Below are 17,178 nucleotides of genomic sequence, written 5' to 3' on the forward strand. Positions count from 1 at the left end.
TCTAATTTTCTGTATGGGACATCAAAGCCTTGACCCAGCAAGGGACATCTTTAACTGTAAGCCAGGATCTCATCCCACTGTATTGAACAGAATATTCTTATGCTTAAAGTTACACATGCAGATAAGGAATGCGATAGCTGGCTCACGGACAAAACTGGGCAGTCCAGCAGCTGATTTACGAGTGACCCTTTCAGAAAAGGAAAGCGTGTTTGCCCAAGTAGAATCCCAGCGTGTGTCAGCCAGTTTACATCGAGGGTGAGTTTGCTTTTGAGTGCCCATGGGATATCTCAGATGCCTTTATTCTGGTAACTTCTGTTCTCGGAAGTATTCCAAAACACTTAACTTTCATTACAAAGAAATGCTATGGAAACTGTACAGTAGCCATTCACTTAGTAGCCATAAGATGTGAAAGCCTCAGAGGCTCCTCTGCCTTCAGCCAACCCTCAGAAGCTGTGCCGGGTGGTGTTTTCAGCACCGAGCATAAGCTGCGTTCATGCTGCTTGTTACCGAGGTAGCTGTTGTAATAACTGCTTGTAGAAAACAGCATAACAACAGGTTTTTTTAATCTTAGATCCTCGGCTGCTACAATATGGCAGTGATGTAACAAATTCTGTATATGAAGGAGCTACAGAATAGGGTTTCCTCAGCAGTCTGTTGTTTTGTTGTTGTTGAACAAGAGGATGTCTAGGGCCTAAATTTCACATCTCATTTTCTTTAAGTACAAAAGGCTGACTACCTTGAAGAGCAGAACTCTACCGCCTTCTCTTTTTCCAGCAGCCCCACGTGCTTCCTAACAAGTGTTAAAATGGCAAGCTCACAGCTGTGATTTTGATGTGATCCTTTCCACTTTGATTAGCCCCAGCTTGTTCACAGCTGTAAGCAGTTCCACATAGCACAGTTCTATCTCTGACTTGGAAGAATCACCCTGTAGTTCCTCCACAGTTCTCCATTTCTGAAGCCGTAAGACTACAAGACACAGGCTGACAGGTTTCAACTCTATTTTGCACTTTGGTTTGTGGGGAAATGTTTCTTTCTGGGATAGCTAGCATTCAGGGTGGCGACTAGAAGGAAAGCCTTCGCAACCCCGGGAGAACAGAGCCCTATATTTGGTGTGGTGCTCTGGAAATGAAATGGATGACATCAACTCTCTGAATCTCTCCCTGCATGCTGTTAAACTAAGGCAATTTATAGTCTTACTTGAATTTATTTTAGGTCAGCAGAGTGTTTAACTATGCTATCCAAGAATGGCCTTATATAGCGATTATTTCAGCTATTCTTGTGGGCAGTAGGTTTCTAAATAATCAGTTTGCAATGCCAGATCATTCTCTTTGATTATCCTGAACTGGGAAAGCGGGAGCATGGTACAGATTTTCATAGAGTTCATTTCCATCATGCTGACTTCGCAGCCCAGGTTTCCACAGCAAGATAGTTTAAAGTTAGTTTTACATTTAAAGGGGGTTTAAAGGGCAGGGGTGGGGGAGAATGGAGGTGAAATTATATGCACGCTTTGGTTTGTGCATTGCCATTGTTACATGTGCTTCCGTAACACGCAACTGAGCTCCATTAAAAGCTGTTATTGTTGAGACTGGTCAAATCCCTCTCTTGGGCTGCAGAAGCCCCAGCAATGACGCTAGATTTGAGCAGCATGTGAGGGCTCCCACACACTGTGCATGAGCCCAGTGCTTACCCCTTTCAACCGTACAATAAGGCACCAACATCTTGAAAAGGGGAACTGTGACAATTAGCATGCGCCTCGGAAAATCCCTCCCTCCCTCAGCTGTTGCTGAAAGATCATTCCACAGGGGTACTAGAAAGGGTGAAACAGGAACAACCATGGTCTAGAGATATGAAGGCGTATTAAATAATGAACATGGATCATAAGGCAGAATGGGTAAGATGCCTTCACAACATTCCTGCTAAAGAAGATGAGCTTCTTATTGGAGTGCACTGTGCTAGCTTGGAAGGAACAGCTTGCATGGAAAGAGTGAGGAAAAAAAAGATTCAAACAGATAGAAAAGGGTGTGAGCCAGAGCAAGAAAAGAGTAAAGAAAGGCCACAAGTTTCTATACATCCTTTTAAGAATGCTAAAATATATTCTCCTCTCCGACATGTGAAAGAACAAGCCGTGATTACTGTCTTTGGATATATTTTCAGGTTTTCTATTGTGACAGCTAAATGCTAGTTACCATATCCTTGTAAGCCCAACCATTCAAACTGATTATGCTTGGTACAGTTAATGGGATTTGACCCTCTGCAAGAATGCTTTGATATTTACTTAATTGATGGAAAATTCACTTCTGTTTATTGTTTTGACATTGCTTAGAGGGAGGGTTGAGAAGAACCCAGAACATAAAAGATGGAGCAAAGAGGTATCTATATGCTTTTAGGTTAGTTCTGCCTGATTCTAGTCAATTCTTTACAAGGTTTCTTTTATTTCTGCTTCTTAAGGTTACTTGATGATTGTTGTTTAAGGGAAGGATTTTCAGGGACCAGGCAGATTTCCATACCATTATATTTTTTTTTTAAGCATGGACTATCAAGAAGCTTTTTGAAGGATGGAAAAGAACTAGTTAAACTTAGAAAAACAACCTTTAATATCTTCACACAGTTTGGTTTTTTTTTCCCCATTATATAAGCTTTGTTTGGGTGAAAATGACAGCCTTAGGCCACCACCCTTGCAAAGAGACTGAGGATCTCTGAACAGTACAGCTTTCTCAAACCAAGTGGAGAAGAGCAGTGATTAAAATGATGAAAAATTAATGTCAAAGCAATAGTTTATTTCTAGGAACAGTATTAAAACCCAATATTGTCCTGCTTTATGTCAATAGCAGCACATCTACATGTATAAATATGAATTCCATGCTGCCATCTGGGAAATAAGTGTATCCTGAACCCTATAATGAAATTTGCTTTTGTTGGTGGATTGTGATCATTTCATCTAGGCCATATTTTATCTCAGTTGGGGTTGTTCTCCCCCCGCCTCCCAGTTTATTATTAAATCCATAGGGAGTTACACTGCCCAAGTAGGTTCTTTTCCTCTTTTATATTGCATTTGGAAATACGGTGGTAGAAAAATCACTATCAGATACAGTGCAATTACAGAAATACTACTTACCAAGGAAAGACAGATTATGTCCATCATTGTTTTTCCCTCTCCCCACCCCCTCCAATTCATTATGTGGCTCTGCTTCATCTGAAAGTGGGCAAATGGGGACGGGAGAGGGGTTGGAAGGTTTCTCCCTGTCTGTATAGTGCTGCTCTAAAATCAAAATTAATGAATTCAGTGGGCTTTGATACTGGCGACTGCTAGATCTGTACTTTCATATTAAAGGAGGTCTATAGTCTCGTTAACTTAAATTGCACTATTCATCTAACTCAATCTCTTCAGAGGAGAAAAAACAGAACATGTTTTTACAGTAAAGGAATAAAATACTTGATTCTTTCTGTAGTTTATCTTGCACAAAATACCCCCCCAACCCAAACCGAAACAAAAAACAACCTACATAAACACTTCCCCTCTCTACACTGAAATAGGAATCAAAAAGCTAAGTCCTTTTTTGGAAGCGAGATGAGATCCTCAGCTAATATAAACTTGTCGACTTGCACTGAACTTCAAGCTACATTCTTTCCAAACATATCTATTGCTGTGTCTTATCCAAATGTATATGCCTGCAAGGTCTCTGTTTTTTTAAGTATTACTTGATGTTTATATATGGGTTTTGAAGCACTAAGACAACAATTTGTGCACAACAGTTAGTGGGGAGATAGGCGATACGGAAGTGTTAAATGAGGCAGGCTATTCTTTTTCTTTGAGCTTGGCATGCTTTTTGTCATAGCAATGACAAATATGTTATTGTTTCTTCTGGGCCTGAATATGTAGCAACATATTCGGGGGGGGGAAGACATATTTAAAGGAAGGAAAAAGGAGTTAAGAGTAAGACACATTTACTGACAGTTAGGCCAGCTCGGGAGCAGGCACAGTTTCGGCAAATGGAGGTGGAGAGGGGACAGTATCAGGACTTTCTACTATGAACATGATTACAAGGACCTGAATCGATGCTATCTAGTATTATACATGAACGCCTGCTAAGAATATACCACTTACTACAGGGAAAGCTATATAAAGACATCATGAAACTTTTCCAAGTGAGAGGAAAATTAAAAACCATTGGGGAGAATCAGTCATTATCATGTGAAGGTAGAAGGAAGTTAAATTCTGGATTGTTTGTGTACATTTTTACCCCACAAGCTTTAAGAGACTCACTCCCCTTGAGTTAGCAGAAATCTTGTTATCTGCTTAGAGAGGGGGATTAACATTTCTGTGATAGGTATCACATCTCCGTCCTGGACAACAATAACAATTAAGAGATGGGGCCCTGCTGTGGGACTTTGATCCTAGCAGTGGGAGGAAAGTATGGTTTCACAGTTAGAATCCAGCAACAGTTGTACTCAGACAATCTTGACCCATTCCTTCCGAGATGCTCTGGTTTTGAACAGAAAATGAAGGGGTCTGCAGTAATCAACACCTGGGGGTTATTTATGCCTCTGCTTAAGTGACCATGGATGACTTGATCACTTGATGTATTTGTAAATGGTGAAATGTCACTTGTCTGAAAGTAAGGGTAGTGTCTGCGACCTTTGCAAGTACAAATCTGTCAAAGGTGTCTAGTTCGTCCTTTCTCTTACGTTCCATCCCTCGTATTTCTACGTCACCTGTAGGAGTATTGTTTTATCCCAGCCTTTTGGAAGAATATTCCCTGATTGGGTGGAGAATCAAAGCAGGCCGACCGGTACCGCAGTAAAAAAACCCCATCCCGACATACGGCAGCGCAGTCCAGAACACTGTGCATTCCTGCTCTCCTTTACAGAGGGCAGGATGCCAGCGCTTGGAATAACGTGCACTTGGCTTGACCCACAGATTGCTCAAAGACTGCTTTTGACTGGATTAGGTTTTGGATCAGGCTCCTTGTGACTAATTTTTGGCTTAAACATTAGGATTGGGGTTCATGGAAAATTAGGTTAGGGATCTGGACAGAAATTTGAAGACCAAAATCAGACATCATTATGTTTTGAAGACTGTCCCGGATTTAACAAACTAATCCAAGTCTTATGAACTCTTAGGAGACTTGACTGTGCAGGCTTGCAGAAGTTTTACATGGTCAAGGCAATGTCCTACAAATTCACACTTAGGGAAATCGAACCTATAGCTGTGCTTGTGTATCTTCTAGGGACAAGCGTTTGTTTTAAAATAATATTTCTCACTGAAATAGCACTCAAACTTATTTATGACTAGTTTCCTTCTTTGCAATAGGTTTTGAAGCAATCTTGCACTGAGATTTTATATTTGGAACCATCCAGTGTCTGTGTGGGAGGTAAGTTTCCATAATTTTAAAATAATATTCAATTGTTATAGGAGTGTGATTTTCCTATTTGACCTGAAGGAAAACCCCACAGGTTTCTAGAATAAAACATCCCTACCTAAAAAAAAAAAAAAAAAAAAAAAAAAGGAGTTTAAGAAAGATCAGATCCTTCTCCGTAGACTCATTTTTCTCCTCAGAGGAGCTGTCTTGCAGGGCCTACTTGCATACTTTAGGTAATGCATGTAAGAGTTTGAGACTTATGTATCTGCCCCTCTCCCTTTAGTCGTGCTCTGCACGTGCCCTCATATTCAGAGTAACGGTACTTACTCTGTAACACTGCCATACTGTTTTACCTGTGGTCACAGAGTTAAGTTCTGAGAATCCTGATAACATACATTCGTAGAAATTCATGACAATATTTCTAGTGCCATGCCCCAAATCAGTGGAGTGTAAGCAGTACAGCATTTGACTGCATTTTTGTGCAGCAAGTGGTAAAACATTTATTAAGTAGTATTGTTGTAAAAAATTTGAAGGGCTTATCTTCTTTCTGGGTTTCACAGTCCACACATATTGGGAGACTAGTCAAAATATGGTAGTTGCAAAAACTCCTTATTTTACTGTTTTTGCAAAAAGATGGATCATCTCAATGAAATCAGTGACCTTGGTAAACAAACTGTTTTCACTCCTCCTATGCACAATTCACAAATAGCATGGCCCTTAGTAAAACTTCCAGAGGAATAATACTAAGGAGAAATGTTTTCTTCATCTGGCACCTGATCCAGGTTTGGGGAGTCGTCTTGTTACGAGACCCAGATTTTTCATTTATCAGAGTATTCACCGAGAAACTGTTTTCTTACTGTGCACTGAGCCCCAGATCCTGTTGATAGTCAGAATTAACTCCCATTTTAATAGGGCTGCCTCAGTGGTAAAGATTTGGGAACAAATCTTTATTTCTCCTATAGTGACCTAACTGAAGAATGCAGTACCAGGGGTCAATTAAAAAGGAGACCTGAGTAAGTTTTAATCATTACTATGTTGTGCTTCATTTATTGCAGGCTGTATTGAAATTACTCTGTGTCTAACTTATTGCAATGCACTAAAGATTGGTGTTTTGGGGTTTTTCCTTTTCTCTGCAGAGGAGTTTCAAGTTGTTCTTAGGGGAAGTGGCTTAACCCTTGGTGGGAAGACCGACGGCGTTACTTGTACCTATCAAGTGAATGGAACTACAATTCGTAAGTATTGAAGTTCGAGATGATCTGCCTTTATGTTTCCTAATAAGTGATTTATTTTGCTTCTCGTTACCTCATTTAATTAAAATCAAAAGAGAAAAATATTGAAGAGGGGGGAAAACAGGAAAGCTCTGAGGATTAGGAAGAGCATGCAAGTTATTCCACATCTTGATCAGTGGTTTGAATTTACTACCAATTGCCATTAGCTGTGAACTGTGAGTGGTGTTTGACAGCCCGGCTGGCTGTGTGAATTAACATGGTGATAACTGTCTGGCTCCTGATGTTCAAGTAAGCAGATGTTTGCTGACAAAAAAAAAAAGTGACCACAGAGTGTACCGACCAAGTGCCCCTCCTTGTAAGAAAACCCAGGCCAACACATAGGCTCTCATCATGATTCCCAAAGGCACTATTTTCCAAGGTGCACTTACCTTGTTATCTTGGAGCATCTCTGCCCAATTCGTCTGCCGTACCAGATGTATAGCAATTGTGCTGTTTGCTTCAGGGGCTTGGCAGGGCATGGGTGCCCCTCCGTGACATGGAGTCAGTCCTCTTCCTGGAGCTCCTGCAACAGCATAGAATAAGGCCAAGTCAGAACAGCTGGTACTATTTTGGCCCTGGATTTTGACATGTTTCATCAACTCTGTGTCCCAAGCAGCTCTCTGCTGCAGGAGTGGGTCTCACTGCAACCAGATCTCTAGCTTGACTCTAGTTTCCTGACCTGTGGAACTGAATTCCGTTTCAGACAGAGTGACCATAGCATCTTGTACAGGCACCTTCCCTGTAGCTTTATCTGTGTTGTTTGTTTTTTTGGGTTTTTTGGGGGGTGGGGGGGTGGGGGTACAGGTAGGGGTGTTTTTTTGTTTTTATTAGTACTCCCCATTGGCCAGATGTTACAATCCTTTATTATTGTTTATTGTTATTCCTTTATCAAACTACAAGTGTCACTGGGGAAATTTTTCCGAGTGGAATGCTGCAGAAGTTAGAAAAGTTCTATAAGTAATTGAGAAGTAGCACAGACTGTTTTCTTCCTGCTCTCTGATTAAGTATGCTCATGGAGAATTTAATTTTCAGCAAAACATTCAGGACTCGGTCTTCTCTTGCTCAGGGCATTAACTTGCAGCAGGGGAGATGAGAAGTCATGCCGGAATTTGGATAAGTCTCCTTGTGCTGCTCTGTTCCCTGAACTGGCACAAGGTAGATGATGGTGGAAAAACTGCCATTAATGGAAACCTCTGCCATTTTTTGCATCCAGAAACTAGAGTGGACGGCTCGTATGAGTACATCCAACTTCTTGCTCTAAGCAGTATCCCTTAGAAGCCAGCCAGACTGGAAAATGACCAAAAACAGCCCTGTATAAAAAAAACCCAAACTCATTTTTTCCCTGCCTACTGTCTGATTTTTGTATTAGCCCGTCTTAAATTCCTACCCAATTGAACATGTGTTTCCAGTACATTTTCTTCCTTACTCTGGATATCATATATACTTGAGCAGGCTGCCAATCTCTCCTGCCTGTTAAATATCTAAAATCATTTGCAAGAAAAACAGAATAGCACAGTAGTTCTGGATAAAGGCAACCCATGTAAATAAATTCTGCTTGTATAAATTTCCCTTCAGTTTCCATTGAAATTGTCAGCTTTGTTCCCACATTAAACTATAGCTTGCTTATTTAAACTTGTTGCATACATTAGCCTCATAGAGCTAGTCTTTACAGCACGGCAAAATCGCTGCTGCAGTTGTGTATTTATCATGGTGTACCTTTCTTTCTTGGAGAAGTGGGGCAACAGACTAGTTCCAGGTGAATAAAATTAATTTCACACTATCTAGGGTAAATAGTTGAGACATCAGTTACATGACCTGAAGATCATTAGAACTTAAATTTCAATTTAAGTGGCTGGTTTGCAAGTCATCAGGACTCCTCAGTTCTATTCCTGCTTTGCTCCTGACTTCTTGTTTACTGTGAGCAGGCCCTTCTCTACAACCTAGTCTGTCCATTTGAGAAATTTAAGCAATTGCACATACCTTCTTCACACGAGTGTTTTGAGGCTTGCATCAATATGGTTATATTCGTAGTGCCGTTCGTACCATGCAAGATCTTCTGATGGAGAGTGCATTAACATACTGATGGAGATAAAGACCTATAGAATATGAGAGTTAAGGCAGGATTTAGCCATTTTCCATAAGCATCACAAACGTAAACGTCCTCTGTCCTGCTGGCAGGTGCTACTATCATACTAAAAGTTTTGGTATTATTTAGTAGCAATGCTAGCAGCATACACCAAATAGGCTTATGGGGCTTAACGATTGGCAGGTTGCGGTGCTGTTCCATTTCAGGGATGGGCTGTGCTGCCAACAATAGCTCCCAGGAACTTGGATTTTTATGTGCTCCATGCGACAAGTGGGGGATGAATCCACTGTGGAGAGTGTCCAGAGGAAGCTGGCAAGGATGGGCAGAAGTCCAGAACACAAGCTGTAGGGAAGGACAGGAAAGTTCAGTTTAGTACATGTACAGGAAAGGAAGAATGGCCAAAGTAGTTGTGAAGTATGGGCTGCTGAAAATAATGAGCTGGGCTCTCCCAATCCACTGAAAAGAGAACAGGAGGCAACAGGCTTCAATTTCTGCAGGAGGTCTAGCTGAGGTATTAGGAGAATGCTTCTCACTGTAAATATTTCTCAGGCCTGGAGTGGGTTATCTAGAAAGCCTTTTAACAGACGAGTGTCACTGAAGAATGTCTGAAGCATGTTGCCTTCTTTAAAGGATCTTCTGAAATGTTTTCTGACTCTGGTTTCTTCAGTTCTCTGATTGTTCAGTCTTTTATAGCTGTATGGCATGTCTAAGTCTGCTTTGCCATGGTAGAAATAACTATACTTCGACAGGATGAAGCCCCTAAATACTTGCTAGCATCTGATGTGAGAATTTCCCATTAGAACTCTGGGCTGCTGCTTTTTTTTTTTTTTTTTTCCCCTTGGCTTCAGGAAAGGGTGCACTAAAGCACACAAAGGGAGGGGAACAGCACAGTGATGTATTTATTAAACATTGCAGCGTCAAAGCACAGTCTGCTGTATGGGGTCTCACCAGAGGCCTGCTAAAACTCACGCAGGTTCTTGTCTTCAGCAACGGACAACAGTGAATGTTTAGGGAGTGATACAGGAAGGAAATCGGGAAATTTTATGTGATCCGTCCCCCAATACGCAAGCTCATTCTCTACAGCTCTGCGCTGGGCTCCAAGCGCTTTTGTCTCAGAGGAAACCTAAAAGAGGACAGCAGAGCTAGGATGGACAGACGGATAGAAAGGGTGCTTTGAGCAGTAGCAGGAAGGAGGTGGTCCCAAGAAAAGGAAAATTGTTCCTGTGTCATTGCATTGTCTACGAAAATCTGGCAGTCCCTCAGCGGAACCCTCACCGTTTGAAGGCATAACGGAGGGTACTTGCATGAGGATGTACTTCCGAGTTCCCCTTACTGATAGCCTGGGCTCCGCTTTGGGACCAGCCTCGGAGCAAACCGTTATTTTGTCAGTTGTTCTGGTTTTCAAAGATGCATTTGGCGTATTTCTCTTTTTGCATTTATAAAGAACCATTACCAAATGCTAGAAAGGAAACCTGCCAAATGTAGCTGTGGGATAGAAAAATAATCTATGAAACATACCATTAAGACAAAAACATATGGCTATGTGCTAATCCCTCTTCCCCACCTCACAACTAGCCCCAAATCTAGGCCAAGCAGTCAGTGCAGATTATAGCACACAAGAAAAGCTCATTTATGCTAACAGCTCCTCCTTCAGCTGCCCCTGAACTACTTGTGTGTCTGCCAGTTCCATAAATGCAGGACAGAGTAATCTCCCAGTTTATCTGGCAGATCTTTTATCTGCTCTCACCCCTAAATCAGGAAATAGTCCACGCTTGTAGGAGCGGCTCCAGTACAGAAATTAACAGTCCTACCGTGGGGAGGTTTGAGATGGGTCTGCACGCAGGAGCAGAATTTCTCCAAGCTTACCAAACGCATGAGGTAAAAGAGCTCCCTCCTTGCCTTTTCACAACTGCGCAAGAGGAGCGCTGTCCTGGACACGGCGCTCTACACGTAGGTGCTTTATAAGTTTAAGAGATCTGCAAACAGCTAGAGACTCAAAAGCATGAGAAACACTGGAGAAGTAGACACTCCCATCACAACTGATAAAATAGTCCTTGAATGCAATGCGCAGAGTTGGAGCCGATTAGAAACAAACCTTCATTTTTCCAAATATTAGGAAACCCCTAATAATGTTCTCACTCTTTGCAGAAATGGTCTTGATTCTAGGAAATTTTCTCTCTGGAAGAGCATGAGCTGACTTGAATAAAATAAAGCAATGTAATGTGGGCTCACACTCGCATTTAAAGCCAACTCTGGGTTTTTATTTTCAAGGTGCACCTTTCAAAAAGCAGCAGCTTTATTCCCTACCTTAGGCCTGCCTTGCTAATCATTACCAAACCAGTAACCAGCATATTTTGAGAAGGGAAGGGACTTTATAGCATGTTTACACATCAGCTTCTCATTTAAGCAGCACAGTATATTAAGCTCATGTGATTTGTTTTTTCAGATGAAAAACCAAAAACGGTGGAATCTGATTTTTTACTCTGCCCTGCACCAATCCTGTACAAAAGCGGCCAGTAAGTACTTGAAACAAATGTCATCCTGTGTTTCGCTACAATTGGACCCATTATTGCTGATGTTAATCATGAGAGGTTTTGGCTAGAGGCAGTCTTTTGTTGTTTTTATGGGGGGTGGTTTGTTGTTGCATTTTTCCCCCCCCCCCGTTCTTGTGTTATTTCCCTGGTGTATTTGTCAGCTTTGGAATGGGCTTTAAATAGTCATCTGTGACCAAACCAATTTGGACAGTGCCTTAAAAATGAATATTCAGCCAGTTTATTAAACACTGAAAAGGTCTGGCTTGTCATAAGTTTTATGCAGATTAGCTGTTTTAACAGGGCATAATATGCTCTCTTCTAGATAATCTTTAGGCTCATTGTTAAATAGATTACATTATCACTGACACTTACAAGCTATTATTAAAATTATGTGTCAAGATGTGTACCACTGCTCCACATGTGATGATGAAACGAGGCACTCATTTAACAGCAGCAGCAATCTCACAACAGCACTGTGGCTGAACTGCAGTCCTAGCCTTATTCTAAGTGTCACTGGCCACGGCTGCGCATTACTTCTGGCCCTTTGAGAACTAATCCTTCCCTCCTCCTCTCAAATTCAGACATGCCCTAGGCTTTTAAGAACTTCAACTTCATTGTTCAGATTTGTGAAATTCTAAGCTAGTCAGAAGTCAGCAAACTGCCTGTCAGATCTCGGCCCTGTAGGAGGGCAAAGGCTTTCAGGCTGTTGACTTTCTCCCTGTTTTGCAAGTAGTTCTTCTCAGAGAGTTATTAGGGATGAGGTTAATATTAATCCAGTAGCAAGCACAGCATTTCGTTACAGCTCTGCACTGTCATTTACCTGTGGCAATTCTTAGCAGTTTAAGAACTAAGCATATTGCAGAGATGATTTCCAGTAGTTACTTTTCCGAGTTAAGCAACAATCCACCGCCTCAGTTGTGCTGTAAGACCGACAGGAAAACCCCAAATACACATCTGTTTTTTGCATTAAATGGCAACCAGGAGGAGAAAAGTTGGAAAGCGGTAGAAGAAGAAAACCTCCAGCCATTAACCCCAGCGGAAGAGAGTGGGGTGAATCACTGCAGCAGAGCTGCATCGTAGCCTCTGTGCAGCAGCCAGAGCTCCCCTCTGGGGAGCGAGCAGTGGTTTACGGTAATGCAAGGCAAACAAGCTTGGAGGAGAGTTACTTGGAGAGCACAGGAAGGGGATGAGTTTTTAACGCCGTTACGTTTTTCTCGTACTCAAGCTGCCTTTTACATAGGTATGCGCGATGTTGATCTTGTCCTACGTGCAGCAGGAGTTGGTGAGACCTATGTGCCTTTATATTAAACAGTGCAGCGGCACCGTTTCCCGTTGAGCTAGGCTGCATGTGGTTGTGTGCCAACTGTACAACAAAACAGCTGTAACAAACTGCTGTCTTCGCTAAAACAAATCAGCACCATGTGCAGCTGTAAGAGAACTAATTTTGTCATCAGAACCATGTAAATCAGTCAGGTTAAGAACCCCCTCCTCTCCATGCCAAGTATTTCAGTGGAGATACCTTACCCCGGAACAGCAGCAGCAAGTTAGGCCCCCAGTATTAAACACCCCAAGACCTGAAGCTGTAAATGCTTTTACTCACACTGTTAGTCTGAGAGCATCTAAACAGCCTATCCTGCCAATTGCATGTGAAATGCAGGGAATATTTATATAGATTAAAGCACAGGGGAAGTTATTTGAACATGCTGCATTTTTTTCTTACCCTGTGAAGAGCTTGTTTGGCCTGTGAAGCATTATTGAAACAGACAACATACTGTAATTGCAGCGTAGATCAAGGACCTATTTACAGCACATTTCTTCCCAGCAGTGTTCGTAAGAAAGAATGCGTGAACAGTACACATGAAGTTGCACAGGTTCACAGGAAAAGAATTTTTTTCAAAAGTTACCGTGTGAAATATACTTCCATAACCTGATATTGAATAGCTACAGCTTTGGCCCAGAGATAAACAGTTTGCTATGCAGGAGACCGACAGCTATGAAAGATATGTACATACTTGAACTCTTGACTTCGCATTGGCACTGCTCAGACTACTGCTGGATAACTCCCAGTAATTCCTCATGTAGTGGAGCTAATATTAGTCGTTAATGTAGCAACAACTGGTCTGCTCTTTTCCTAGTGCTCTTTTTAGTGGAATTAAGAGCAACGCAAGCAGACAAAGCTAGCTTTGTGACTTTTAAACCTGCAGCTGCGTTTCAGGGTAAACGGTAAAGACTCACTTAACAGCTTTCATTATGTTTTTCTAATTGGAGACACTTCTTGTTGACTGAAGAATTTGCAGTTTTCACATGCAGAACAATAGAAGCTCACGTGGAATAGATAAAATGCCAAAGGACCCAAGATGTTGGGCTGGTAAACCCCTGGTCTCCTGGACTTACGCCATTGTGTATTTCTACTTTCTTTCCAGCTGCTGGCTGCATTTAGTTAGGAGCCTCCAAAACATATTAGCTATAGATTTAACCAACCGTTCTTTTCTAAGCCTAGTTTTTCACAGTACCATGTAGCAGATGGATGTGGTATCCTTAGGTTATGTGACAACATGACTGTGCTGCTTGTGCCATTTAAAATTCCTTCTTGTCGTGCCACTTCTGAAGTGCAAAATTGCATAGTCTGCTTACAAAACCAGCTCTTTTTACAAGACCCCTGATTAGCTAACAGATGAGAGTAACTTGGGATGTCTATGAGCAACCTATGCATTATAAAAAATGATAGAAAGTATTGAAGTAATCCAGAAGGTGAAAGTATCACATACACTCTGCAGGAAGATGAGGAGGAGACAAATCCAAGTTGAATTGCTTTGCTTCGTGTACTTTGAGAGATCACTTATATACTGTGAGGGCAAGCGTAACATTACAGCTAAGCTGGTTTACTGAAGAGGACTCAGATTCTACTGCATTGACCATTTAAAAGCCTTATATTTTTAGGGTCTTGCAGAGTATTTGAGAAAAATCAGTTCCCCTTTTTTGCTCAGGCTTGAATTTGCTGTCCTGCCACAACTCAAGGGAATCAAAGAGAGTCAGACATTTCTTTGACCTCTCTGTTACTTTAGATGTTTCTGTACTCATTGTACTCTGGAAAGAAAACAGAGCCTTTGTCTCTTTGGAAGACCAATACACGAAAAACTGGTGTATTTTTGTAAGTCTACGTTCTTGCACTACCTTCGCTTTTGTTCTCCTCGTTGTGCTCTAATTTCTTTGACAATGCATTCAGAAAATATATCTGCAGGCTCGACTTCGCAAACAGATGGCTCCTGTTCCTCTGAGCCAGTGGTAAAATCCCCCCTTCAATGAAAGGACTATCCAAACAATATAAATTTCTCTTACATCCTGACCATTTCCAAATTCTCTTTTATTTTATGAGTGGATGACAAGAATAAAAGTTTAAAGTAGCACACAATACAATATTTGACTGAAATATCTGTAGCGAATATTTACATGTCTACTACTTAACTACCTCAGTTTGTTTGAACTCTGGTGTCTCATTGGAGTATTACGGTAAGAGATTTTGGATTAGCTGGTGCCTACTGAAAAAAATCCAATTTGGTCTCATGCAGATACTTATCTAAGCAAAGCAAGAAAGGTTAGGTCTAGGCTAGGCAATGAATTATTGAAAATAAACCAACAGGCTGAGAAATTATCACTGTTCTTAAAATAGTTCAGAGAACTACCGAAGTTTATTTTTTAATGCAGCTGCAGCGTTGCTGGCTAGCTTCCACCTTTATGCATCCGGCACTTCAATTCATACAGTGTTTGCTCTAAGATTAGCTCAAAGTGAAGTGAGCATTTACACCTCAGTCCACCAAGATACATAAGCTTCTTATAGCTTGAAACACATTGACTAAGTCTGTCTGAGCACATGTACAAGGAGCTGGTTATGTGTAACAGAACACGAACAGAAAGGCAAACGTCAGGTTAAGTTGGATCACTGCTTTCATTTAAGTATCACGTGGTTTCCATCTCTCAGTTGAGTGACATTTTGACACTGTTGCGGTCAGTGGCACTTCACCTATCTGAGGGGTGTCCTAGGACAGAAGTGGGCATTATCTTTCTCTTTGGGCTTGTAAGTTTAAGGAATAACAAAGCCAGAAAAGGACAAATCCGAATGTAAACTTGAGTGCAAGTGAAACCTTGCCCACGGTTGCCTTGAATTTATGATCAGATCACATGCAGAGATGCATGTGAGTGCAGGTCTGCGCTACTGTTTTTTAATGACCTTATCTGCCCTCTATTCAAATCATGTTGGTTTCAGCCTGCGTCTATCCCTTCCTACATCCTGTCCAACATGAACAGCTGGTGGCACTTAGAGAGCAAAGATTAAATAGGAATTATTTTTTGTGCAGTAGGCAGGAAAATTACTACACTTGTATTCCCAAATTCTTAGTTACCTCCAGTTTCAAAGTAGCTGACTTAAGTTTAGTCTCCAGTCTGCAGTTCACTTGAAACAAAGCGCACAACAACGCATGAGACAATCTGTTAGCAGTCACCATTTTTTTTTTTTTTAATGTATTGCTAGTAGTAAGAGCTCTTGGCAACAGCACAAGTTCACAAGTTTAGTGGTAACTTTAAATGTACTTCCTATCCAGACATTCAGATAATGAGTTACTGAGGGAGAAGTTAACCTTATTGAGCAAGTCTCACAAGAGTCCAAATGTAATTGGAGAATAAATAGCTCAGACTCTTACAACTGTAAGAAAAAGTAAGAACTTTTGTTCTAGAGAGAGCACATAGTGGGAAATGGTCTCTAGGACTAAGCACATTGCTTTACGTTTCTGAGCTGCAAATGCTACCTTGAGACATGCTTTTATTTGGCTATTAACCACATTTCTCACAGGAGGAGCCTGTGTCATTCAAGTCTTTGTTCTTCCTGTTGACAACAGCTGCTTTGCTTGTTTTGCACTCATTTGTGAATGGGAAGGCAGCTCAGGGAATTCAGAAACACGAACAGCATTGTGTCATTTCTGCACTGTCACTTCTCAGGTCTTTAGATTTTAATATTTTTTGTTTCTGGTTTATTGCCGATTTCCTTTACAATTCAGACACTGTCCCTTAGCCCTTTGGAGTAAAAAAATGAGCTAAGAAAGAAGTAACCATCTCCTTATTTTATGTAGCACCTTCAGCCTTTAAGTAACCTATTTCAGAAACCAGCTTAACCACCTATTGTATCCATGTGTCTTCCTCTTAAGAAGTTTCTCAACTTCCCTACATATGAAAATAAACCCTTTTCTTTGGGTTCTGGTTCACTTTCAGAAAATCAATTGGCTTTTCCACAGCAGGAAGTCAGTCCTGTAATCTTTAGCAATGCTGTCTGGCTGTTTAGATTTGACAGTTTGCATTACCTGCCCTCTGTTTATTTGTGTTTGAGCTCCTGATAAAACAAGCTCCTTTTCTTTTCTATAACATTTTTGTAGGCTGTTGTAGCCTGAATGCAGGCAAAGTTTTGGTAGTATGATCTTAATCTCTGAAGTACAGATTTAGGGCAGAATTAGCTGTTCTGTTTTTTGCGGATCACATGCAGGGCTGAGGGTTGAGAACAATGGGAATTAACCACAAGCTTCCAGTTAAGCATGGCTTTGAGAGCATCTCTCAATAGGGGCTTAAGGAAAGCCAAGGTTCTGTCTTCTGGAAGAGCTTGTAGCTCTGTCCAATTGGAAAAAGTGGACTTGTGAGTCGAGTGCATTTCTTTCTATGTGTTTCTGACAAATTAATGTAAAAACAGTTTAAAACAGTCCTGTGGGAGTCTATTTAAAATGTAGTCATTGATTGCAGTTTACAGGATGCACCAGGAAGTTCCTGCTCACTCCATTAGGGGCCTCAAACATGCTTTAGAGCAGCTGTGCAGGCGAAAACTAAAACTAGCTGAAAGTCCAGGAATTCACATGCAAGCTGTCACTGGCACTCTTGCCCTTCATTTCTGC

General features: G+C 41.2%; 1 protein-coding gene across 2 annotated transcripts in view; it reads left to right on the top strand.

Moving 5' to 3' along the window:
- Nucleotides 1-17,178, top strand: part of ANTXR2 (ANTXR cell adhesion molecule 2) — a 116,445-nt gene that overhangs the window by 24,971 nt on the left and 74,296 nt on the right. For both annotated transcript variants that reach the window (XM_075708909.1, XM_075708910.1), the window contains exons 8-10: nt 5,312-5,372; nt 6,497-6,592; nt 11,161-11,230. In XM_075708909.1, the coding sequence (XP_075565024.1) occupies nt 5,312-5,372; nt 6,497-6,592; nt 11,161-11,230 (227 nt within the window). The remainder of the gene's footprint in view (nt 1-5,311; nt 5,373-6,496; nt 6,593-11,160; nt 11,231-17,178) is intronic.

The sequence above is a fragment of the Pelecanus crispus genome, chromosome 4 (assembly GCF_030463565.1).
Source record: "Pelecanus crispus isolate bPelCri1 chromosome 4, bPelCri1.pri, whole genome shotgun sequence".
Taxonomy (NCBI): domain Eukaryota; kingdom Metazoa; phylum Chordata; class Aves; order Pelecaniformes; family Pelecanidae; genus Pelecanus; species Pelecanus crispus.